General features: G+C 37.3%; 1 protein-coding gene across 2 annotated transcripts in view; it reads right to left on the reverse strand.

Moving 5' to 3' along the window:
• The window catches only part of ANO3 (anoctamin 3), a 415128-nt gene that overhangs the window by 256148 nt on the left and 131095 nt on the right, over positions 1-27885 (reverse strand). Inside the window, exon 1 of one of the 2 annotated variants that reach the window (XM_019456561.2) lies at positions 9895-10105. The exons of the other annotated variant lie outside the window; for it this stretch is intronic. Within the exon in view, the coding sequence (XP_019312106.1) occupies positions 9895-9940 (46 nt within the window). The 5' untranslated portion in view covers positions 9941-10105. Of the gene's footprint in view, positions 1-9894; positions 10106-27885 lie in introns of those variants that run through there. 2 annotated transcript variants of the gene reach the window in all.

Raw genomic sequence — 27885 nt, forward strand, 5'->3', positions numbered from 1 at the left:
TCACTTTACCTAAAAGGAAAAAGAAGTTGAATCTTTACATTCATCTAAACTTTGGGAGAATTATTTGAAAAATGAATTGAGAACTATTGGTACAACCAAGTAGATAGTGGAGATTATGTAGGTAAGGAATAAAAACCTTGTGCTGGATAATGGACAGTCCTTAATTTCACTGATCTGAAGTTAGGGTAGGGAGCTACTTGTGTTTTATAAAAACATTAGTCACCAAGTATTGAGCCTACTATATAGCAACCCCTGTAGGAGGAACTAACCATGCAGAATTGCTAATCCTCATGACATTCCTACCTGCCAAATAGCTATCTTAGCTCTACTACTCCTACTGTGTGACCTTGAACACCAGCTAGCTTTTCTCCTTCAGCTTCCTCATCTATGAAATTACAATAACAGAAATTTATCTTTATGAATATTATGACCTGAGCCTAAATCAAGAGTCAGATGCTTAACCAACCGAGCCACCCAGGTGCTCCCAAACAAAACACTTTAAATAGTATCTGGCAAAGAATAAGCATTTAAATAATGGCACTTAATATTCTGGGTTCGTACATAAGGAAATTGAAACACATTGAAATTAGTTTGCCCACGATCACTATGTGAACAGTCTTAAGATTCAAACCCAATTCTGTGATTCCATATTTTTATTTCACAAAGTGTGTGTCTCACTATGACTTTAAATTATGACAGTGAATTATAAAACAATTAAAACACTACAAACCTAACACACAGCTTCCCTATACATAAATCAAGAACTATAAACTTTTACCATGTATTATTGTATTTTTAAGACACCATTTTGAGATATTTCTTAATGAGAGGGTATTCACTAAACCTCCCTTATTTTTCAAAAAAATTATATAGTAATAAATAGGACCTAAAATACCTATAGCAAATATAAAGAATTGATAGCATTTAAGGTATTTACAAGGGTCAAGACAGAACAACGAAAGACAATGTCTGAGAGCTCTTCTCTATAAGTCTCCTAACTCATTTATTGGAGTGTCCATAAATGAGACAAGGTACTTAACTTCCATTAGGAGCTTCATCATACCTTAAAAACAAAGGATTAGGGGATTATAATTAATATTAGAAACACACTAAAGTTATATTTTCATTAAGACTAAGTGCATGTATCATCAGCTAAGTATATCTAGGATCTGTGTAGTTTGCCACTAATAATAATAGTTAAGCCTATTTACAACTTGCTATAGTCCACATACTGAAATTCATTATCTCAATCACTGCTTATATTTTTATTTTATTTTATAAAACTGTCTCCCAAATGGGCTCAGTTGTTAGAATCCTGCAGGATGCATGTTGGCTAAAAACATAGATTCTTAGTCTCCTCCCCAGAATGAGATGAGACTGTAAATCTGGAGGGAGTGAATAATTTGCATTTAACAAGAACTTCAGGTGATTATTTAAATCTTGAAAACGTAGGTCTTAGAATTCAGAGAAATGAGCTAAAGTAGAGAAATACAGCAAAGAAATTGCTCAAGATACCACTGAGGGATGGAAACTGGGTTTAAACTGGACTTGTGTGTGTATTTGCAAAGCCGCCCAACCCCTCTCCCTCCACCTAAATTGCTTTTAATAGTGCTCCAAAGCCAAATAAAATATATACACTTTCGGGAGTTATTTTGAGAGATGTCTTTTGGTCAGCCTACTAACTTTCTAGAAATGTTATGATAAAAAGTGCACTGAGACTAATACAATGCATTTGCAAAACAGTTTCACATTCACCCAATTTCATGCACGTGGAAGTCCTCTCCTCCAAGGCCAACTGTGTCTCAGTTACAGTGAAGTTGTGAATATAGGGACTCATGCTTTGGTGAACCAGGATCCTGCAGCTGGTGCTGGTTTCTTACATGCCTGTTGAGTTGAAACCAACCAGAACTTAAAGTAATTGTTGCTTTGCAATGCAACTCAGCAGGAAAGGCAGTGACTAAGGGGACAGACAGGTTGCCTGCTAGGTTTAGAATAGGATTTCACACTTCTGCAACTTCTGATGAATGGCAGAGTCAGAAGGTAACATGGAGATTATTCTGTCTAAATTTTTCATTTTCCTAAGGCCACAGAATGGACAGTGATTTACCCATGATATAGCTCAGAAATCTACCTTGAATTCTGATAGTTTTACAGAGAAGAGGTAGAACAAGGGGACAAGCTACAAACAGCTATGGTGGAAATCAAATGGGAATGAGATGACTCCCAGCTGCTGAGGACAACAGTCCTCCAAAGAGCTTGCAGCCAGTAGCTTGCAGCCATTAGAATGTGGACTTTGACTTTCACCACTGTTGTTTAACAGTGTTGGAAGTCCTAGCCTCAGGAATCAGACAACAAAATGAAATAAAAGGCATCCAAATTGGCAAAGAAGAAGCCAAACCTTCACTTTTCTCAGATGACATGATCTCTACATGGAAAACCTGAAAGACTACACCAACAAATTGTTAGAACTGATACATGAATTCAGCAATGTTGCAGGATACAAATGTACAGAAATCAGTTGCATTTCTCCACACCAATAATAAAGCAATGGAAAGAGCTATCAAGGAAGTGATCCCATTTACAGTTGCACCAACAACCATAAAATACCTAGGAATAAATCTAACCAACGAGGTAAAAGAACTGTATGCTGAAAACTACAGAAAACTTATGAAAGAAATTGAAGAAGACACAAAGAAATGGAAAAACATTCCATGCTCATGGATTGGAAGAACAAATATTGTTAAAATGTCGATACTACCCACAGCACTCTATACATTCAATGCAATCCCAATCAAAATAGCAAGAGCATTCTTCTCAGAATGAGAACAAACAATCATAAAATTTGTATGGAACCACAAAAGATATTGGGCTATTTGGGAATAGCCAAAGTAATGTTGAAAAAGAAAACCAAAGCTGGAGGCATCACAATCCCAGACTTTAGTCTGTATTACAAAGCCATAATCATCAAGACAGTATGGTATAAGCACAAATAACAGACATATAGACCAATGGAACAGAAGAGAGAACCCAGAACTGGACCCACAATGTATGCAGTATGGTCAAACTAATCTTTGACAAAGCAGGAAACAGTATCCAATGGAAAAAAGACAGTCTCTTTAGCAAATGGTGCTGGGATATCTGGATAGCAACATGCAGAATGATGAAACTGGACCACTTTCTTACAGCATACATAAAAATAAACTCAAATAGATGAAAGACCTAAATGTGAGACAGGAAACCATCAAAATCCTTGGAGAAAACAGGCAACAACCTCTTTGACCTCAGCTGCAACAACTTCTTACTTGACATGTCTCTGAAGGCAAGGGAAATAAAAGCCAAAATGAACTACTGGGACCTCATCAAGATAAAAAGCTTCTGCACAGCCAAGGAAACAATCAGCAAAACTAAAAGGCAAATGACAGAATGGGAGAAGATATTTGCAAATGACATATTGGATAAAGGGTTAGTATCCAAAATCTATAAAGAACTTACCAAACTCAATACCTAAAAAACAAATGATCCAGTGAAGAAATAGGCAGAATACATGAATAGACACTTCTCCAAAGAAAACAACCAGATGGCCAACAGACACATGAAAAGATGCTCAACATCGCTCATCATGAGGGAAATACAAATCAAAACCACATTGAGATACCACCTCACATTGGTCACAGTGGCTAAAATTAACAACTCAGGAAACAAAAGATGTTGGCAAGGATGTGGAGAAAGGGGAACCCTCTTGCACTATTGATGGGAATGAAAACTGGTGCAGCCACTCTGTAAAACAGTGTGGAGGTTCCTCAAAAAATTAAAAATATAATTACCCTACAACCCAACAATAGCACTACTAGGAATTTATCCAAAGTATATAGGAGTGCTAATTCATAGGGGCACATGTACCCCAATGTTTATAGCAGCATTATCAACAATAGCCAAATTATGGAAAGAGCCCAAATATTCATCAACTGATGAATGGATAAAAAAGATGTCGTTTACATATATAGTGGAATACTACTTGGCAATGAAAAAGAATGAAATCTTGTCATTTGCAACAACAAGGATGGAACTGGAGGGTATTATGCTAAGTGAAATCAGTCAGTCAGAGATCATATGTTTTCACTCTTATGTGGAGTTTGAGAAACTTAACAGAAGACCATGGGTGAAGGGAAGGAAAAAAAAATAGTTACAAATTGAGAGGGAGTGAAACCATAAGAGACTCTTAAATACAGAAAACAAACTGTGGGTTGATGGGGGGATGGGGAGAGGAGAAAATGGGTGATGGACATTGTTGGGATGAACACTGGGTATTGTATGTAAGTGATGAATCATGGGAATCTACTCCCGAAGCCAAGAGCACACTGTAAACACTGTATGTTAGCTAACTTAACAATAAATTATATTTAAAAAAATGTGGACTTTGGAGTCAGGGAGGGTTCAAACCCTAGTTCTACCACTTATTAAGAGTTAATGCATATAACACCTAAACCTCAATTCTCTCACCAGTCACCCCAAGACTTTAGCTCATTAGAATCCTTAACAAATGTGATGTTTTGGATAACTGAACTTCTAGATAAGTTTGAAACACATACTTTTATCTTATAATTACTCTAGATGGAAATTCTTTTAAATCTTATCACTTCTCTTCATTCCTAAATAGAGGACATGTATTATCACAAACTCTATAGTATTTTTATTAATTTAAAGTCATCATTTTAAACCTCAGTGTTCTCACTTTGAAGTAATGCTTCTGAGCCATTTGAGGTATGCAGGATTTTTAAAGAAATGGTCCTGGACACATGTGTTTTCTATTGGGGTTGAACTATCTACATTCTTTTCATAGCTTGGCTCTCCCTCTCTAGGAGATTATCATTGGGGAGCTAGAGTTGTATATATGTAGGATATCTACTGAGGAAATAAACGAAGAGAAGGGTGAACATTAAGGGACAGAGTAGAAGATCTCGGGGTCTCACAATTAGATTAGATGTCCATCCTTTGTGATGATCAGGTTGATATTCAGTATCAGCCTGAGAGAAGTATAATTTCTGTCCCTGAAATATCGTCTATCAACTTTTTTCTCCTATGTAGCAGGAATTATTTTAATGAGAGACATTGCTTTCTCTGTAGTCATAAATAAAAGAATCAACTGTCGGGGTGCCTGGGTGTCTTAGTCGGTTAAGCATCTGACTTTGGCTCAGGTCATGATTTCACAGTTCATGGGTTTGAGCCCCAAGTTGGGCTCTGCAGCTTGGAGCCTGTAGCCTGCTTTGGATTCTTTGCCTCCCTCTCTTTATCTGCCCCTCCCCTGTTTGTTCTTTCTCTTTCTCTCTTAAAACAAACAAACAAACAAACAAACAAACATTAAAAAAGACTAATAAAAAGAAAAAAGAATCAACTGTCAAAATACCAGGGAGAGTCAGTATACCTGTGTGAATGCATTTCAGTCAGTATATAAATGGCTTCGCACTTTTTTTTTTCTGGTTTCGCCAGGGGATGAGTATAGGGAAGTTCTAGATCCTAAATATATTAGTGACAGGAAAATGAGGCTTAACTAGTGGCTCTCTGGGATTCTGAAACTAGATATTTCCCGCAACATTGTCCCTGCAGGGTACTGTAAACTAAGAGCTGGACACAAATCAGGATGGCTGCTAAGAGGCTTTACAGGTGGGCACCTGCAATAGCAAGTAAGTTATTTTTAGAAAAGGAAAATAGAAGGGCTTTGTGATCTGTGAATTCCCATATAAGTGTAAAGATTATTATTATTAAACCACTTTTTGAGTAGGAAGTGTTTGATTCCATGGAATTATTAAAAACATTCTTTTCATGTTTAACCAAATGTCCCTGAGAATAATGATGAATCACTTAACAGCTTCAGCAAATCCCATTAAGCCCAAGCCTTTTAGGGACAGTCTGTGTTTGATGTGACCTATGGTTTCCCTGAAAGTCTTACTGGTTGTATTGGTAAATAACAGCCACCAGAAGCCAGAACTCACATTGTCCTTTTCTCGCCCACTTTTGCGTGATACATGAATCCATCCTCAATCAAGTGAACAGAGCAAGCCAGGCTGGGAAGCACAGTTGGACTTTGACCAGATATCATTGCTAATTTGCCAGCTAATGTGTTCCTCCAATATGTGCTAAGGCAAAGGCAAATGCACACTCCCAGTTCTCTGTAAGCATAATACACCCCAATTTACCCTTGAGACTTCAGAAATAAAGAAACTGTGGAATACTCTGCCCCCCAGGCATCTCACATTTTACTTACTAATTTATTAAGCCTGTTAATAAAACAATCTAATTACAGTGGAATAAAAATTTTTAAATATTAAAAAAAATTAAAAATATATGTTGGGCTCTTCTTTAGAAAACAAAATTTAGCTGACATTGTCAAGAAACAAAACATCTTCCTAGAAAAATGCAGAGTTGCCTATAATTTGCATAAAGATTGTATTTAGTGAACCTCTCAGACTTCCTACTATACAAAGTTCTCTGAAAAATCTGTTTGCAATAATAGTTTCAAGAATGAAAATCTTATTTTTTTCAAGTTTATTTATTTATTTTGAGAAAGAGAGAAAGCATGAGTCAGGGAGGGGCAGAAAGAGAGGGAGAGAATCCTAAGTAGGCTCTGCATACTGTGGAGCCTGACACAGGGCTCGAACCCACAAACTGTGAGGTCATGACCTGAGCCAAAGTTGGACGTTTAACCGACTGAGCCACCCAGGCACCCCAAGAATGAAAGTGTTCTTGATAATGCCGTTGCTAAGCACCATGCCGGGCACACAGCAAGAGCCTGGTATATAGGGGTTGAGTGGAGAGTGAATAAGTACAATTTATTTGCAATAACATTTTGAAATTATGAAATGAATATCTAAAATTACTCTATGGGAATTTTTGAGAGGCTTTCTGGAGGAATGGGTATGTGAGTCGGGTAGTTTGTGGTTGTAACTCAAGACGATTGTCAGAAATCTTTAGAAGGTCTGGAGTCTAATTTTCCTTAAGAATACCCCCCCAAAAAGAATACCCCAAAATGACAAAAGTAAGTAAGACAAAGTAAAATAAAGGTCAAAAACTTAACAGGGAAGTGCTGAGGGTGTTTTTTACTCCTAAATAGTCAACAAAAGCCAGATGAGTCTGGGAAGAAGAGTGACTATCATATTATTATTATTATTAATTATTCACTATATTTATGAGCCCCGATTTGTGTGCCAGATGAACTGCTAAGTACATTACGACTCTGCAATGTCGATATTATCTTCAATTCATAGACACAGTAACTGAAGATTAGATATATTACAGAATAAAACTTGTAAGCAGCATATGTAGAATTAAAATCCAGGGATGAAAACAAAGATCATAGATTAAATTAATGGAGAAATTTGGTTTTATGTACAGTAGTTCACTTTACAGATAACGATTCTGGCATCTATATTGATTTGTTGAAAACGCTGAATAATATCAGTGAGGAAATTTGGATCAGGAATTGATTGCCCCAGAGTTCTCATATAAGGGAAAATCTCCACACCTGCTGAGACTTTAAATATAGAGGGTATCTGTTTTTCAAGTGATGGTAAACATTTTTAAAGTCTTACAAAAGGGGTGTTTTCTGAATATTCAGGCTCTTTCTAGGTATTATAATATTGAAATCAAAATCAAAAACAGATATTAATCTGACTTGATTAAAAGTAATCCCCATAAACTGGTTTACTCAACTACATTATTTCTTAAAAGTGAACTAAATGCAGGGCTTTCCTCTTTGGCCCAGAAAGAAATTATCTCTGCTTTCACATTGCTCCCATCCTTCCCTAAGGAACAGAGAGAAATAGAAAAGGCATAGGGGTCAGGGGTTCAATCTTTTCAATCAAGCTAAGTCCAAGGAAATTAAACACTTTGCTCAAGGTTTTTAAGCTAGTTATGAAGGTGAGCTTACTATTTAGAACTCCCAGGTTCCAGTACAGAATATTCTCCATTTTAATGTTAAGTTTTCTGGTTAATGTTATGGTGAAAACACCCCTGAAAGCTTTTTGTCTCATGCTTCCTGGGTCATAAAGCATCTAGAATATTATTTTGCTGCTGCTTTGAGGAATTAAAATAGCTAATCATCAGTTTGGTATGTCTTTTTGGAATGCCCATTCAGGGTTAAGAAGCAATTAACCAGAACCACTTTATTACTGTTTCTTTTCCTATTCCCTCCTCCTCTCCATATTTATCCTTCTGCTAAAGTTGCCTTTTGGGCCGACAAGTAAGACTTGAAAATAAATGTCTCATAATGCATCATAAAGGAAACCAAATGTTTTTGGACAATATGAAGAACTAGGATTTGCATAATTTTTATAACTCACTTTGAGCAATGACAGGTGGTCCTTAAATTGGCAATTGTTTGCTTTTAAAAGCAAAATATATATCCATACATAATAAGTTGTGTGAGGACCATTTCAAGGTTCCAAGTTCCAGAAATGAGTCACCTATAGCCATGTATCAGAGGGAATATTAATTGTATGAAGCTGGGGCAAAGTTCCTATAATCTTTGTCTTCATTCTGAAAGGGCACATGTGTTTAAAACAATGATTAAAGAGAACATGACTTCTTAAAGCAATGTAATTTTCTTTGGAACACTTAGATTTGACATGGAATCGCACACTAGGTGAAATTTTGGTCTAACTGGACAGTCTCTCATCCCACTCCCATTTCAACATATTTTTTTAAGAACCAAGAGAACTTGGACTTCTAACAGAGTACAAAATTATGGAATTTGAAGCTCATTCAGTCCCATATTCTGACTAATGAAGGAATCCCTACTAAATTGTCCCTGGTATGTTCATCCAGTTTTTGCTTTAAGATCTACATAGAAACAACTGTTGACTGTAGATAGATAGATGATAGATAGATAGATAGATAGATAGATAGATAGATAGAGTATAGATAACATGGGGGGAAGGTAGGAATATTTAAGTAAATACTAACTTCACTTTGAGCCAATTTACCATTCCAGAATTCATATATCTTAGGTATCGTATGGTCAACTATGGCATAATTACCATTACCATTATTAACTCAATAAAATGGCATTGTTGTTTAATATGTTTCTGGACAAACTCCAAAAAACTGGGGATATGCCTAAAAATAAACATGCTCTATAAAAATACTTTTCAACAAGGTAAGGAATAAGGACCAAAGAGTGAGAATAACTTGGAATATTTCTTAATTTGACTATGAATATATAGACTCATACCATGGCATCCAGGGGGAAACTTGAAGGAGAAGCTAAGAGAGATAATATAAAGCCCCTAGAAGAGGAACCTACCAACAATAACAAAAGCTTGAAACCCAGAATCAAGCATAGGACACAGGCAAAATTAAGTTTTCCAAGAAAGTTTCAGAGCCCTTTCAACAGGCCAACTTCTGGAACTCTCCTAAAATTCATTTATCTAGGATCGGGTAAAAGCATCTCAAACAAGAGATTTGCTCATGTGAAGCTTCTTAACCATTTGAATCACAGACTGGGGCAAACATGGTCCAGAATTTCTGTCTTCAAAACTCAAAGCACTATTGGGTTAATAAGACAACCCCTACTAAGCTGGTTTACTGCAATGCAATGAAGCAGTCTTAGCAGAGATAATAAATTAAATCAAGTCCCAGAAATGACGAATTCTGCTTCACCCAGGGACCGTGCGGAGGCTCAGAAATCAGACTCATCTTGGATGCAGAGTGAAGAAGCATTAAAAAAAAAAAAAAAAAAAAGAAGAAGAAGAAAAGAAAAAGAACATTTTTTTTTTAACTTCACAGAGTTCTCCACCTCTGCGTCGCATTAGCCTGGAAAGGATGCTCCTACACAACTGCAAGGGCATGCAGAGGGGGATGTGACGCCCTTAGGAAGGGGGGACCAAGATTCCAACTGACCTTTTTGCTGTTTAAAGGACTGAATCGAGCCTGAATGGTGGACCATTTTCACTCTGTGCGTCCCAGCTGGGTTCGGAAGCTGTCCTAGAGGGAGGCGGAGGAATAGTAACCAGACTGTTTGACAGGCTCCCGGGCTCCACACAATCCCTGAGCCTCCGAGAGCGCGCTGCAATCCGACACCTGCTTTAGCCGGCACTTAGCTCCTAAGGCTGCGCGCCCACCGTTGTTATGGCAACGTCGGAGGGCGGTCCAGCGTCCAGCTCCCCTTAGCGGCTACTCCGGGAATTAACCTCGCATCCCCGGAGCGTCCAGTGCCGCAGTGTGGGTGGGCGTTGTGTTGGGTTTGCTGGGAGAGGGAGAGGAGGACTTTTCTTAGCGACTATAAATAAATCCGAACAAATCTCTGGAGCCACTAAGTAATTACCTCTTTTTCAAGTTTGAGGCGAGTTATTATATCGGGGTACGGTTTTAATTCACTAAAAGTTGGTCTGTAAACACTGGCACTTGCAGAAGGGCCAAGCTGATCTATCTCTCCCCTGAGAGGAATGCAACAGCAGATGCAGAGACGTTTTTGTCTTTTCCTCTTAAAGTTGCATACAGGAAATATGGATAACTTCCACTTAGCCAGTAGAATGGTTTTATCAGATAAGCTATGTTAAATGTCTAGAACACCACTGCATGTGAGTTATCCTCTTGTACTTCAGCCTTTGAGGCATTGAATGCTATAATAATGGCATGGGGCCATTTATCAGTAACAGGTGCTGTAAAAACACTCTCCACGATACCTAAAGTAATCCTAGCAAAAGCCTTATAACGTATATAGAATATTATTTTAATATTGTAAAAGAAACTAAGGTCCACAACAACAAAGAATTCTCAAAATCATAAATAACCATCACCTTATGTTGAGAGAGAAAGACACCTGATATCAAAGAGGTGAAGTAACTATGGGAGGGCCAAACCACACTGGCCAAAATAGAATCAGGAGCCAGTTCAACACATTCTTCCGTCTCTCTTCCTCTTACCTTCCTTTTCCTGCTGCCTGATTCAAACCTTTTAGCTCCTTGTGGAAGATGTAACCTTATTGAACAAGAGCAAAGAGTATATGCTTTCCCGAATTTTGAAGGTTTGTGAGACCAGCTCAGTCAGTTGAGGAATACAAGTAAAGGCAGATGATAAAGAGAAAACAGTTGTTTCAAGATGTTCAAAACCTCACACAGGTTGAGCTACTATCATACACTTTTTGATTTCACCTGTAGTACATAATATAAGGGCAGTAAAGGGAATGTAGCTTTGAACAAGCAGATGTTCCAGTTAAATATGACTGCATAAAAAAACACTCCGAAACTATTATCTCTCATGATATTTCATAGGTTGGCTAGGCTCAGCCTGGTGGTTCTGCCTAGAGTCCTCTTGAGTTTTCAATGGCTAAGCCTGGAGAAGACAGAAATTGGATTCCACTCCCAGTGAAAGGCCTAGCAAAGAATTTGCAGCTGTCTTTAATGAAGGATAACAGTGCTTCCAGAAAGAAGATGTTGAACATTCAGTAAAAACTAAGTATGCAGGCACTGAAGAAATACTTGGTTATAAAGAATTAACTCAGTGTGAATTTTATCTTGATTTGAAGATTCAGAACAAACCTCAGAGACTGTCTCCACAAAGCCTCATTTTACAGCTATTTTATACAAAAGAGCACTGAAACCCAAGACAATAAATGAATTCCTGAGGGTGTTTTTGTTATATTTTGTTCATCTGCAGTTAAAATTCTAATGTAGCTCAACTCATAGGTCATTCCAATTACAATCCAACTCATTGAATTCTAATACCACCCAATCTCTTAGGTGAGGATTAAATAATATATTTAAAGACTAGTTCATGGCAGGAAGGTAAAGCTCAGTAAATACCAGATACTATTATAATTATTACCCATGAAGATCTGATCTTCTTTTTATTTTATTTTCGTAAGTTTATTCATTTATTCTGAGAGAGACAGAGACGGCACGAGTGGGGTAGGGACAGAGATACAGGGAGACAGAGCATCCCATGCAGGCTCCATTGCCAGCGCAGAGCCTGACCCGGGGCCTGAACCCATGAAAACACCAGATCATGATCTGAGCCGAAATCAAGATTTGGATGTTTACCTGACTGGGCCACCCAGGGGCCCCCTGATCTTCTTTTAAAAACCCCTTTAAATCACTACGTTTAGAATCAGAAATATTGTGGAAATATGAACATTAATTCAATTCATAATTGGGAAGAACAATTGAAAGAAGTAAAAGCCTATGGTTCTACTCTACACTTCCAGGCAGAAGGACATCTTCAATTTCCCAGAGCCTCTTCTTTTGCTGATGTCTAATTTTCTCCAACCACAACTCAGCTGGAGGCAAAGATGTGGGCACTGGAGCCAGGAATGAGTTAAGAATTAGAACCTCATTAGAAATTAATTATAAAAAAATGTGATTTGGTATTTCTAACACCATCGCACCCTCACCTCAGCAGTGCCAACTATGGTTAAATTATCTTCTCATAAAGTTTATTACTTTTAATTAGAAATATTTTAGGCTGGACTGACAGATTGGCTAGCAGGGAATTCAAAGAACATCTTTGCTTGTTTTAAAATCAGTCTTTTAAGGAAGGTTGCTAGAGGAACAGCTTTCGTAAGGACCCTAGAAAATTTCAAGCACCATCTGCTTTACAGGAAAGGCAATGCAAAGAGAAGGAAAGGCTGTATGTGTATGTGTGTGTGTGTGTTGAAAGCAACAAGGGCAGGGGGTTTGAACAAAGACCTTCCTAAAAAATAAATCTTCCTATGAACTGATAAGAGGAAATTTTTGAATCTGACATTTCCATTGTGGAAAGGTTAGGAATGAATATATAATAGCTTCATCAAAGATGGCTAAACTGATTTTTTTTTATTTTTTTACTATTTTTGGTTTTAAATTTCTTTCTTCAAATTTTAAAGATGAGAGAATATTTTATATAATGTTCAGTGATGAAACACAATTATCATATGTTATATGATCTTGACTTTGTTTTGCAAAATGGGAAAAAAAAAAGACTGGAAAGAAGCATACCAAAATTTCTAAATAAGTAATTTTGCAAATAGGGATTAAAGCTGATTTTTTTATACCTCCATAATTTTTGTCATGTTCTACTTTTTACAAATGATATATACTGATTTGATATGGATTTTATACATAGATTCTTAAACTCTCTCCTTATCTATCATGCTACAAAGTAATTTTTCTTTTTCAGTCTTGGACTTTTGTTTTGTTTTGTTTTCTTGCTCAGGTCTCTGCTGCATTCACCCTCCCACAGCTCACCACCTGTCTCATGTCCTCCTTAGGTAATTAATTTATCAGACCACATGCTAACTTTTGCCTCCCAGAAGAGGTAGGAAACTCTGTTTTTACATCACTGGGAGGTTTTTTATTCCTTTGAACTTCAAAATATGAACACTCAGCTCAGCCAATCGTTAGCTTCCCTGTTTTGTGCTCTATCACAGGAAATGTGAGACTTCTGTCATTACCTCTTTGGGTCTTGAATAAATGACTTAATTGAAATTGGGTTGCCAATTCTGCTCTCATTACCTAAATGGTAACTGAAATAAAGCAATTCTCTTTTCAGTCATTCCCTCTATAGAAAACCCAATTATTTAAGGTATTAAAAGGCAAAATGATGAGCAACTGGGTGGCTCATTTGGTTAAGTGTCCAACTCTTGGTTTCAGCTCAGGTCATGATCTCATGGCTCATGACATAGAGGCCCCACATTCAACTCTGTGCTGACAGTGCAGAGCCTGCTTGGGATGCTCTCTCTCCCTTTCTCTCTGCCCCTCCCCTACATGCATGTGCTCTTTTTCTCTCTCTCTCAAAATAAATAAGCATTTAAACAAAATAAAAGGCAAAATTAAATAACCAAGTCACATTGGTAATGGGTTTATTTGAGAAGAGTAAGGAAGACAGAAGGGGAGAGCTCACCCAGAGACATTATTATAGAGAGACTCTGATCTCCCTGAGAGTGGACTGAATGTTGACTGTTTCTTCAGAGACCAGTATAGTTCCTTTCACACAAGCTGAATGAATACTTACTAATGAATAAGAAACGAAAGCAATTAATTTAAAATTTTAAAATAACTTCAAGAAAAATGCTGCTTTAGTGGCTTGGGTAGCTGTCTTCTTCCTTATGCAAAACCAAGGGGAATTATATTAAAATCATTTATATATTTTATGCTTATATATATTTATATTTAATATATGAACTACTTTCTTGGTGCGAGTTGCTATCCATACTCTATTAGAAGCACAAACAAGCTCTTCAGAAAACCCAGTGCTGTGATACGTGAAGGGTGGAGTACAATTTAACCGTTGTTTCCCCCAAAGCCTAGTGTAGCTGACCACACGTGACAGTAAAAGAACAGGTGAGTCCTTCTGACAGCCAGGCTAGATGCTCAGAGATGCGTTGAGGAATGACAGATCCTAAGGATGTAAGTGCCTAAGAGAATGCAATGGAGGAAAATCAGCAGCTTCCACCTAATCCGAACCCAGCCTGAGGTGCTCTTATCACACAGTATTTTGTTGTTGTTTTTACTTTTTTTAATGTTTATTTTTTTGAGAGAGAGTGAGAGAGTGAGCACTATTGGGGGAGGGTCAGAGACAGAGGTTGAGAAAGAGAATTCCAAGCAGGCTCCATGCTGTCTGCACAGAGCCCCACACCGGGCTCAAATCCCAAGAACCATGAGTGCTGGAAGCCAAGCTATCCCAGCCTGAGTGGCAGAGCCCGGGCTGTGGACGGATTGGTGACTGCAAGGCGGCTCACGGACAGAGAAGCTTCTTGTACTCCCACTTCTAGGTAATTTGGCCTTAATAAAAGTACCTGGGGTATTGTCTGTTGGGGAACTGCCCTCGACAGGCCCCCTGGGAAAAGAACCATTAGGAAAGAAAATAAGGTTCCGCAAGAAATTGTGCGGCCTTACATTTAGCTCTTGCCATCCCCTATGGAGACTCCTCTACTTACAGGAAGGATAGCCTCATGCGTTTGCCAGCAAAGAGGCCGACAAAGGAGAAACATGGATTTGAAAGCCTCACTCTGGCAACTAAGGAGTGTATCTCTGGGCACAGGTGACTTCAACCGCTAGGCCCGCCTGGCCCCTCGGAGGCATTCCAGATGATGATGATTGAACCTAGTGGGTTAAGGTACAGAATGGTTTATTAGTTCCTAGGTGCATTGTCTCTCTGAGAATGTGTGAGGCATGGGTTTCTAAGGCCCTTCCGGCCCCTTCCTGGCACCTCGGACCGAGGCAAACACATTGTTCTTCTGGCCTCATGTGGTTAGGAGGTCATGTCCCTATAACTGTTCCACTTGAGGTGTTGAGAGATAGATGACCTTTCATGAAAACAGCAAAGCAAATGCTTTATAGATTATAGATAAATGCAGATGCATAATGGAATAATGTAAGAAATTAATCAATAATCAAAGGGTATGAGGGAACATTACAAGAAAATCGCCACGTTATTTCTTAAAGGTTGATTACACATAGAAACATTTTTAAAATTAGGTAATGTTAGAAAAACGTAGATGCCAAGGAAATCACTAGCAGATATAATGCCACATTTGCTACAATAAATCGGCCAGATCAACGCACTGCTGTTGTCTGTGTCCATTGTTATTTTTGTTTTATTTTATTTTTTTTCACTTTTTCACCGAGGCCGTTTATGCTTCAGAAACCCCTGGACCTGCTGGAGCTGGACTCCGCCACATGAGATCATTACCAGAACTGAAATCAAGAGTAGGATGCTTAACTGACTGAGCCACCCAGGCACCCCATTATCACGTAGTATTTTGAAAAGACAGGGACACAAAATGATTTGCTTAAGAAGACAGCATTAAGATGCATGGAAAAAAGTATTTGATGGTGGAATAAACATTATATAATATTATGTCTCTGTGGAAAACTTATCATCACTCAGGGTGCCTATAGAATAGAGACCATGTTTATTGTTCTACTATTCAAGAAGCCCCATGATCTGCCCTCAACACTCTCTAATCTTGTTTCTAAGACTCTCTTACACTCTGTTTTGTTCCTCCAATGGTTTTCTTCCTCATAGGCCCCTCTTCTTTTGCTGCTGCTGTTTTCTGCATTTGAAATGCTCATCCTAAAACTCCCATCCTATTCAAGTTTTCTCAACCCCTACTCTCCTTTAAGTCCCCAAAGCAATGCCGTTTCCACAATGAAGCCTTCCTTTTTTCACATCCACCCACTATAAAGCAAGTTAGATGTGAATTTAATCTCCTATAATTCCTATAGAATATGACTAACGTCATTTCATGGCATTTTACCATGTTTGTATTGTGCATTATATATGCATGCTTTTGAAAGTAGGCACAAACTTTTCTCTTGTTTGCTAAGAGTCTAATAATAAGATATTCAAATATCAGCCCAGTGTATTAATTGCCTTTCAAAATTAGCATGTAAAACTATGGCTTTATATTGCTCTGTCATTTTATTTACTCCAGGCAGATAATTTCATAAAGACTAATTTTGTTTTGTTTAGAAAATCTAGGATTATAATAACTATTGATTTATTTTCTACATCTGTTCATCTTCATAACTTCTTAAACTGATACTCTGGTCATCTGGACCACTCTACCACATTTTGGTGAATTTCCATGCTTTTGAAAACAGCAAGTTTTCCATGAAAACTCAGCTGAAGTTCTGGATGTGGAAGTGCTAGTCTATGGCTAGTGTCTATTCTGATAGCTTGATGCTTCTGCTGACTTACGCCTGTGCTATACTGGTTGTTGGGGTGTTTGCCAGTAGGAGGTGGAAATGAAAGTAGCTTCTGTAGTTACCTATTTTCTTTTCAGAGAAAATGTATTTGTGGCCCTGGGAGGCTGGAGTGACTGATTGTGAATACTCTGTGATCTCTATTTTAACATACGCAGTCCAGCAGGAACAAAGAATGTATCTGCTGGCTTGACATTCCCCCAAAGACATTAACAATGCAATATTAAGAAATCCTTTAAAGAGATAGTGTGCATGAATATTTATTTCCTGGAAAAAGTTTCCTGATTTATTGTTTTTTGTATTTTTTTGTTGTATGGGGGGAGGGGCAGAGAGAAAATCTTAAGCAGCCTCCACAACCAGCGCAGAGCCTGATGTGGGACTTGATCCCATGACACTGGGATCATAACTTGAGCCGAAATCAAGAATTGGAAGCTCAACGAGCTGAGCCACTCAGGCACCTCAATATGTCACTTATTAATAACAAACTGCAGAGGCACTTAGGTGGCTTAGTTGGTTAAGCATCCGACTTCAGCTCAGGTCATGATCTCCGAGTTTGTGAGTTTGAGCCCTGCATCAGGCTCTGTGCTGACAGCTCAGAGTCTGGAGCCTGCTTTGGATTCTGTCTCCCTCTCTCTGCCCCTCCCCCACTCATGCTCTGTCTCTCTCTCTCTCTCTCTCTCTCTCTCTCTCTCTCTCTGTGTCTCTCTCTCTCTCTCTTTCTCAAAAATAAATAAGCATTAAAAAAAATTGAAAAAAATAACAAATTGCCAAAGAATATTGCAGTGTGAGGTCAATTTTTGCAAAAAAATTATATGCACAGATTTATGATAATAAAACTCAAAACAAAGCAGAGTCTACATAAAGAAGATAGGGGGTGAAGTAATTATTTTTTTTTTCATTTTGCTTATTGATATTTTACCCTAATTCTCCATTTATCCCTAGAGTGACATTATGTTCTGGGTTGCTTTTTGTCACAGTGTAATTATCAATGGCCTCAAACTTTAAAACGTGTCCTGTTTTGGATAGTAAGTTAAGCAGCCACCTTAACCACCAAATGCATATGACTTATGTTAGAAAAATAAGTGCAAAAAAAAAAAATAAATAAAATAAATAAATAAATAAATAAAAATAAGTGCAAAAAATACAAAATGGCAATAGTATTTAAAAATAGTCTGGGCAGGTGGCACCGGGGTGGCTAGGTCAGTTGGACACCCAACTTCGGCTCAGGTCATGATCTCATGGATAGTGGGTTTGGGCCCCATGTCGGGCTCTGTACTGACAGCTCAGAGCCTGGAGCCTGTTTTGGATTCTGTATCTCCCTCTCTTTCTGCTCCTCCCCTGCTTGCACTCTGTCTCTGTCTCTGTCTCTGTCTCTGTCTCTCTCTCAAAAACAAATAAACATGAAAATAATTGAAGAAAATAGTCTGGGCAGAAAATGTGGTTATGCCATTTTAATCCAATAGTAGCACAGATTTAAAATTGAAAACAGAAAATCAGCACTTGGCATGAAGGTCCCCTTTCTGACGTAGCAGAGAAATATGGAAGGGAAGGCATTGCTTTGGGAGTCTTGTCCTGATGTGTAAACTAGCATGCCGTCTAACAGTGTACAAATCACTTTGCCTTCTTGGTTCAAGGTGTCCCATCTATGATAAGGTTGATGGATTTGATGCTCTCTAAGGTCTCTTCTGCCCCTCGTATTCTAGGATTCTTTTCAGTTGGAAGAGAATTTCACATGCTCTGACTTCAGAAATATAATCCTTGTGGCTGGTTTGACTAGGATTATTCCTCTTTCCTCTCCAAAGGAAAATAGTAGAAATAGTACAGAAAATCTTCACTGATTGAAATCTACAAATAGAAACCTTGTAGCAATATGAACTTGAGTGGGATCTAAAATTAAATAATGATATGATGAAGAGACAGTTTGCAAAAAAATAAAACTAATAGGATGAAAATGTTACTGAATTAATTATTTAATGTGCCAGCATTGAATTTACTTAAAAAATAAATATTGGCAACTTGAAAACATTTATGTATTAACAATGTGTCAATTATAGCCCTTGTATTCATTAATCTAAATAATTTATGTTAGAATTACTGAGTAGATGATCACATCATATTACCTTGAAAAATATTTAGTAAATCATACTTTATATCAAATAAAGTTCTTCTTCCTCCCTTCCTATAATTTCTACAAATATTAGAATAAAACTACCTATTTTATTTTTAGTACATTTAACAAATATATACTGGAATCTATGTGCCAATTTCAGCCAGGATATATATATTTTTTTAGTCTTTGTAAGCTTTGTACCAGAAAAACAGTACATCTTTGTAATTTCTTTTTTTTTTTTATTTTTTTTAATGTTTATTTATTTTTGAGACAGGGAGAGACAGCATGAACGGGGGAGGCTCAGAGAGAGAGGGAGACACAGAATCTGAAACAGGCTCCAGGCTCCGTGCTGACAGCTCAGAGCCCGATGCTGGGCTCGAACCCACTGACCGCCAGATCATGACCTGAGCCGAAGTCAGATGCTCAACGGACTGAGCCACCCAGGCGCCCCTCTTTGTAATTTCTTTAAGAATAGATAGCAAATGGTTATATAAGCCCTAAACGTTTGAAGTTCCAAGTCTCCCCTGGTTGTGGCGTTTTATTGTAAAAGAGTGGTTGAACACTTTGTGGGGGAGGGGGGGAACAAGAAAAAAACCACTATAGCAACACATTTTACACAATAAAAACAAGAATTTTCTTCCGGTGACTTTTAGGAAAGTTTGCCTTTTAACTATCATGACTATATTTTCCAATCTTCAAATAAGGTTTTGTCACCTAAGAATCAGTAAAATATTGATTAAGGAAAACAGAAAAGAGACTGACATTATACTTTTTCATATGCAATGCTGGAAGTTAGAATAGCTTCTTCAGGTTGATGATATAAATGACTTCATCTCAAAATCACATACTTACACAAGATATAATTATTCTCAAGTACAGGAAGACACTTGAAAATCTTCAATAATTTGAGGAATGTATAACTTACAGAGTCTATTTGAATAAATACTTAAGGATTCTACTTTAAAAAGTGAATTAGAAAAGGGACCTCAAGATAAAATAAGAGTAAAATATAATTGTATCTAATCTTTATTTACCTAATTAAATTCAAGTGGATAATAATACACACTCCAGGGATACTTAACATAAGAACTACAAAAAGCTATTAAAAAGAAAACACTATAGAATAAATTCTGATTATTAATTTCAACAAATCCAGGTAGTTGGGCTAAATAAGAATGTTACAGAAGTCTAAGGAAAGGAGAATTAGAGAGGAAAAATAAAAGTTTAATATAGTCTTAACACCTTCTTTTATTGGGGAGGGGATCAAACAAGAGGCAAATGAAAACATGAATATTAATAGACAAAATAATTTTGTTTAACTCATTTGATTATGAGAACAAGGAAAATAAAAAATAATATTTAATGAATGGGGAAAGAACAATGAACTTTCCAAGGAGAAAACAAATGAAATATATTGCACCTTGATCAAACCAGGAAAAATAAGGAAAAGGAAAATGTGTACTCAACAGTGAAGACAAATTATACATTTAAAATAAGATGAAATGAATAAAATCAAGCATGTCGGCCAATATTCCAAATATAAGGACTCTAAAAAGAATCCACTAAAAGACAGTGACTTAAATTGGATTAAAATCAAGATAAGCACTCTGTGCAAAAAAAAAAAAAAAAAAAAAAAAAAAAAAAAAAAAAATATATATATATATATATATATTTTGTTCCATTAGTTAATGGAAACTAATAAAGTGGTGGTCAAAATGATTTCAGGTAAATGCAAATAAAAAAGTAAGCAAGTCTAGCAATATTATCAGTCAAGATGGAATTTCACATTATACGGAATAAAATGTTAAAGAGGCACATTACATAAAGCTAAAGGTATAATTTATAAAGAAGATATAAGTCCTATACCTTATGCACCAAACTGTACAGTCATTAATATAAAAGCAAAACAATTAGATGGACAAATTGATAAAATTGCAAATGTAATGGAAGACAATAAATATTTCTCAAAAAATTTAATATAATAGACCAAAGTAAACAACTAAAGATCTAGATTGACTTACTACAATGAACTTCATTTAACAGAAGTTTATAAGATCACACTTATTACACTTATCTTTGTATTTTGTGGACATTCACAAAAATTGGTCCTGTGCTTTGTTATGTTCCTTTTGTGTCAACTTCACTAAACTACAACCGCTTTCTCCAGAATTGCCTTCCCAATATGGTTCCAGGCTAAAGCTGATCAAAAAGAAATCTGTGCAAGCCTAGTAAACTTAAAGGAAAGCAGCAGCCACTTCCTCTGAAGGTCACTGTGCTTACAAACAATGAGACAATGACACAGGAGCAGACAGATTCTAGAAGGTCCCTATTTTTCCCAGTACCATGTCCAGCTCTTTTTTGCTCTATGGAAATACCATGCCACCAGCAGGTGCAGAGGTGATAGTCTTTCCATAGGCTGCTCCACCAATGCTCCGTCATGGACCCACTCTAGATTCCCTGGCAAACTCTGGTTTGTTTGCCACAGCAAGTGTTCAAAAGAACTGGCTAGTTGCTTTTCTCTGATTCTCTAACATCCCTTTTTGGACTATTCTCCACAAAACTCCTACAGTTGGGTAAGTTCTCACTCCTATAATAAATCCTTATTCCATAATACTTAAAGTATTTCTCATTCTGCTTTGCTGATTGAACCCTGGTTGATAAAAAGAAAAAAATGAAGGAAAAGTAAAGCAAGACAGAAAAAAAATAATGCAGAGTATTGGGGTGCCTGGGTGGCTCAGTCAGTTAAGTGTCCGACTTCAGCTCAGGTCATGATCTCGTGGTTTGTGGGTTCGAGCCTGTGTGGGCTCTGTTCTGTCAGCCCAGAGCCTGGAGCCTGCTCTTGATTCTGTGTCTCCTCTTTCTGCCCCTCCCCACTGCCGCTTTCTGTCTCTCTCTCCCTCTCTCAAAAATAAATAAACATTAAAAAAAAATTTAAATGCAGAGTATTTACAGACCACATTGTAAGATTCTAATCTAAAAACATCATAATTTAAAACAAAAAAAATTCTCTGGTAGTCAGGGAAATAGAAGTTAAAATAGCGAGGTATATTTTTAAGCTCTTCACATTAGCAAAAATGGAAAGGAGCCATGGTATCTATTTTTATAGGGATGTTGGGAAAAGCATTCTTTCATACATTGCTTTGGAATTGTGAAGCATTAGAGCCTATTTTAACCAATAACCCATCTCTTAGAAGTCTATCCCATTCAAATAAAGCAGCCATAAATAATGACCCATACATCAGGGTTGTTTATTGTACCATTGGTCTTGGTAGCAAAACACTGGAAACAAAACTCATACCCACCAATATGGCAGATTATGATTTATCCTAGTAGGGTATCTATCTGATTAGTTGGACAGGGAGAAAATATAGAGAAAGCTACATGCTGGGTTGTTAATATGGGTAGGTAGGTTAATACAACTGGATGGAAGAAGAGAGGCTGAGAAGGAAGACAAAAGAGAGAAAAAGGAAAACAACTATACATCCGAAAGCATGTGAATAACCACATGTACGCATTTATGTAAAGTTATGTATATGCATGGGTAAAACAAAATTAAACACTAAAGACATTCTCATTATCTGGCCCGACCTATTTTATCCATCAGATTTCTCTGGATTTCCCAGCACAAACTCTGTTTGGGTCAGAATGTAGTGCTTGATCTGCCTCACGAAAACAGCCCTTTGTTTCCTCTTTGGGGAATGTTCTCTTCTTGCTGTTCATCATCCAAGTTCTCCCAGGCCCAATGGCACCTCTTCCCTGAATAGACCAGCCCACATGAAGTCTCTTCTGAACTTGTTCATCCTTACTAAATAATTGAGAACTTAATTATATAGAATCATGAATTGTTCTGATTCTTTTGTGCCAGTTAGTCATGTCCCTAACGATTAGTCTTATTCTCAGTTTCTACTTCTCTTAAGAGATGCATCACCAAATTGTACCTTTAGTGTAATGACTGTTATGTTTAGCGTAATTCTTAGTATTTGGTTTCCAAACAAGGAGACACTTAGGAAAGTATGCAGCCTTGACCTCAGAAGATCTCAGTTAAAATTTATGCTCTGTTACTTCCTAAGGGATGTGCCTGAGTATATTTTGTTTCCCTTAGATTTAGTTCTGATACCTGTAAGATAGGTCTCTTATGTTTAACGTAAAACTTTAAAACAGCCTGCATTGTGTAGAGTTCTGACTAGAGTCAGCCTATCTGGCTCTGAGTCTGGACACTATAACAGTTTTATCTCATATAGTACTTAGCAATTATTTACTTGTCTTTCTGCACCCATGCAATTTTGGTCTGTCAATAGCTATGACATTTGTGTTAACCAGCACTAATGTCATCAGAAAATTATTTCCCTAACTCGGATACTTTTAGGTATGAAAGGGGTCACTATGATTACATTGGATGGACAACCGTTACAAGTAAGGACTGTCTGACAAACCAGAAACTATGGTGAGCCCATCTAGAATAAATATTTGGACAATAGGTCACTCATTGTGAAGAGCAGGAGATCACCTCATTCTTTATTCACCCTTTCTACTCTCACCCCTGCCATAAATGGAGATGATAGGCCTTTAGTAAAACAGAATTAAGAGACAGACTATGGCGTAACTCATCAGTCACTTGATGAAGGACAGTCAACATTAGCAGGACTATGCTTCATTTATCTTGTACCTTCTCAAACTTCTTTTTTTTTTTAATGTTGATTTATTTTTGAGAGAGAGAGAGAGAGACAGAGCCCAAGCTGGGGAGGGGCAGAGAGGGGGGGAGGGGCAGAGAGAAGCGGAAGGACAGAGAGAGGGGGAGACACAGAATCCAGAATCTAGAATCCAGGGTCTGAGCTGTCAGCATAGAGCCCGATGTGGGGCTCGAACTTGTGAACTGTGAAGTTATGACCTGAGCAGAAGTCAGACGCTTAATTGACTGAGCCAACCAGGCGCCCCCTCCCTTCTTAAACTTCTGAAGCTTATAAAGCAGAAGTTTCAGGTTTATAAACAAGGGACAAATCTGGCCTTGAGGTCCTTTTATTAGGCTTATCTAGTATTTAAATTAACTAATACTTTGTTACACTTGCCAAAGGTCAAGTGGAACTGAATAGTCAATGCCTCCCCTCTAATTCACTAACTCATCACACTTTTCAGCAAGTTAAGGTTCCATTTACCATTCCCGTTGGGATATTGTGGACTGCCTTCCTAACTCATCCCTTTGTCCTTCCTAGACTCTGAAAGATTTTTAGACGTTCCAAGCTTCATGTGGACCTCGTTCCAGCAGCTTGCTACAAAGCCTTTCAGAGTGGTGCTGGGAGCAAGAGCAGAGAGCTAGAAAAACTCAGATTTTGGAAAGGAAAAGGATGAGGACTAGAAAAAGAGCAGACTCTGGCCATGTGAAATGGATGTTTATGGACTGATGGATAATAAGATTGGAAATAATATAAAATGTTGAGATTTCTATAGACTAATAACTAAATGGACTGCTCATCATCTGAATACCACAGGAAGCTGTGATCGTCTATACCTGGCTTTTTTTTTTTCAAATAACATACTCATAGACCTGCCTAGAATTTATTAAAAGGACACAAAAATTACATATAAATTAAAAAAATAATACTTATTTAACTTGTAAAACTGTCGGGATTAAAACCAGTAATAAGTGACAGTGATTATAAATTAAAAATAATAACACTGTTAAATGGCTTGATGATGATGATGATTGGTGTGTATTTATAAGGCATAATTTTTGGTTTGGGAGGTGACTCGAATACCCAGATAAAGTGTTTATCTTTTGCTTCTTAAGATATTTACTGAACATCTCTTGTTAAAAATGGAGAAAAAAAACATTAAATCATTACTAAATCATTACTAATATGACTTGTATCGGTTTATCACTTATTTAACTTATGTCTTATGTTCCCTGATTCCTGAATTCTGGAGTCCTACAGAGACAAATAGCCAAAATCTTTGAGCACCAGATGGGACTGCAGCGAGGGGCCGTGGACAATATGAGCTTTGTAAGGTAGAGACACTAATATACGGAAGTAGACAAAAACAAAAACAGAGAGGAAGGGGCGTCTGGGTGGCTCATTCGGTTAAGCTCCAACTCATGATTTCAGCTCAGGTCATGATCTCACGGTTCATGAGTTTGAGCCCCAGGTTGGGCTCTGTGTGACAGACAGTGCAGAGCCCGCTTGGGATTCTCTTTCTCTCTCTCTCTCTCTGACCCTCTCCGGCTTGCTCGCACTCTCTCTCTCTCTCGCTCTCTCTCTCTCTCTCTCTCTCTCAAAAATAAATAAATAAATAGCCATTAAAAAAAAAAGCAAAGAGGAGGCCAACTTGCTACTCTCACTTATACCAAGATGATCAAGGGGTCACCTCATTTCTTTGCATTCTTTCCTGCAAATCCATTTCTGGAAACAGGAATTTTGTGTGCTGCCTCACTTACAATAATAATAGCATTAACAAGTAGAATAACAGCAATTAACATTTAGTGTGACCTTAGTATGTGAAGCACTTATCTTAATTCTCATGCTAGCCTTATGAGGTCAGTACTATTATCTCAAATTTATTAATGAGGAAATTGAGGAACAGAGGGAGTAAGTAATATACTCAAAATCCTTCAGCTAGGTAGGGAAATGCATAACTAAGATTTGGAAAAAAAAAATCTGACTCTAAGGCTCATGTAGTTGACCGCCATGCTGTATTAATACAATAATCAACTCCTAAGCCATCTTATAATAGGGGACAAATGACCTGCCAGTGAGCTACTTCCATTACAAGACGTTGCTCAAATGCTACTCTGCTGATAAGGCCTTATGGAATTTGCCACATTGAAATTAAACTTTTGACTGTGGACCCGCAAACTACATTTCTATCTTTTGATGGACAGGCAGATGTTGTTTTTGATTATTAACATTTATATATTCTTCTCCTCTTGAATTTTTTAAGTTGAGAAGAGGTCCCTTGCGTTCACATTCCCTTTCTCTCAACCTCTTCTTTTCTTATATACTTCCTTTTTTATTACGTTATGAAATGATGTATGATATTTAATTTTATATAAAAATACAATTTTTATTATAACATGATAATGAAAATTCTTATATTCATATAGCATTTTACAAATTATTTTACAACATAATAATTCTTTCAGTACTCATACAAAATCTAAGCTTGTGAAATGTGTATTAGTACCTGCATTTTCTTCATTAAAAATATGATTATTTGCTCAGGTCACACTGCTATTATATGCTCCAGTCTGACTTGGTTCTCCTAATTCTGGATCTAATGTTCTTTTCAGTTTTCCTCATGTACTTTCTCACCTAACTCAGTCTCTGTTGCAAAGGAGATCTACCACAATGCTATGATGAATGAGTGAATGAACACCCGTCCTAATAAAGGAAGGTCACTCCACCGCACATATTTTTTTACAGATCTGCTGGCTTTTGCTTTTTCTTTGCAGAATAGAATGGGTAGGTGCTAAGATTGGGCTTTTCTAGAATGTTATTTAGGAATAAAATGGCAAATAGGAGCAACAATGTTTGGGTTGTGACTGAAGATTAAATTATATTCTGCATCAATAATTTGGAATTAATGTAAAACAAAATTTCCTAAGAAAATGGAATTTAATTATATTCCTATGATATTTAATAATCTACTATGTCCAGGAGAATAAGAGCTGTGTTAAGAGGAAACCCTTCAATAAATTAAGGGGAACATCTGGACCTTTATGCCAGAAGAATCATGTGAATCTCTCTACAGTAAGTAATTTGGCTTTAAGACAGGAAGACTATCAGTCTTTAATGTGGGAGGCAGTGCTCTGCTTTACACTAGGGAAATTATACACACACACACACACACACACACACACACACGTCAGGGCTTGGCTAATGATTACCTTCAGGACACGTATAAGAAAAGCAGAGATTGTTATCTAAGGATCTCATATTAATGTTAAAATCCACTCCAGAGAAATTAATATAGTACTAAATAAACTTTTACCAATACCACTTTTTTAAAGATAGATTACTGTGTAGTTCATTTCATCAACAATATTTTTGAGAACCTACCATTTAATCAGGCATTATTCCAGGCACTGATGATAGTGATTGAAACAGAAAAAAGAAAGGAAAATTTCTTCTCCTATGTAGTGTACAATCTGATGGAAGAAGAGATATTATGAAAATAACAAAAGACAGCATATCAGATAAGTTCTGTGAAGAAAAATAAGTGCCTTGGGGTGGGAGAGAAGCATGCAATTTTAAGTATGATGGTCAGGGAAGGTCCACTCAGCATCCTGCTGAGGAAATGATGTTTGAGCAAAGTCCTGAAAGAGGTGAAGCAGTAATAAGCCATGCACACATCAGGGGCAATAGTATTCCAGACAGAAACCACAACAATGCCACAGCCCAGAGGTGAGAGGAACCACAGGGGGGCCCTGTGCCCTATGAGATCATCAGTAGGAACTGAAAACAGGGGTGGTAACTGGGCGTGGCAGCTCATTTTAAGTAAGGTCTGGATGACATAAAAGCTTTTGGAGGTTTTTGAAAATGGGAGTGGTATTATCTGATTTAGGTTGTAAAGTAATTGTCCTAGCTACTCTGTCAAGAAAAGATGTGTGAGAGGTGGAGGAGGGAGTAAAGACTAGAGTGGACACTGGTTAGAAGGTATTTCAATTTTCCGGTGGGGGAGGTGATGGGATTTCAGACCACAGTGGTACCAGTGAAGGCGATAAGCAGTTGAGATATGCAAATATTTTGAAGACAGAATCACAGGATGAGTTAACAAACCCTATGTAGACATAGAACTATCAAGGAGACTGACTATAAGGAGTTTGGATAGACTAACAGGAACAGTGGAATTGTAACAAAGTCTCTTGATATAAACAAATGCACATAACATAAAATCTATCTTGTTAGCAAAATTTTAAGTGTACAATACAGTATTATTAACCTTACCATAAATACATCTCCAGAATCTAATCAACTTGCATAATTGAAGTTTTGTACATTTTGACTAACACTTTTTCATTTTCCCCTCCCTCCAGCCCCTGGTAACCACCATTCTACTTGCTGCAAAAAAGAAAAAAAATAAAGGGGGAAGAAGGATAATTTT

Source organism: Panthera pardus, unplaced genomic scaffold (assembly GCF_024362965.1).
Source record: "Panthera pardus isolate Hobbes unplaced genomic scaffold, ASM2436296v1 HiC_scaffold_12, whole genome shotgun sequence".
Lineage (NCBI taxonomy): Eukaryota > Metazoa > Chordata > Mammalia > Carnivora > Felidae > Panthera > Panthera pardus.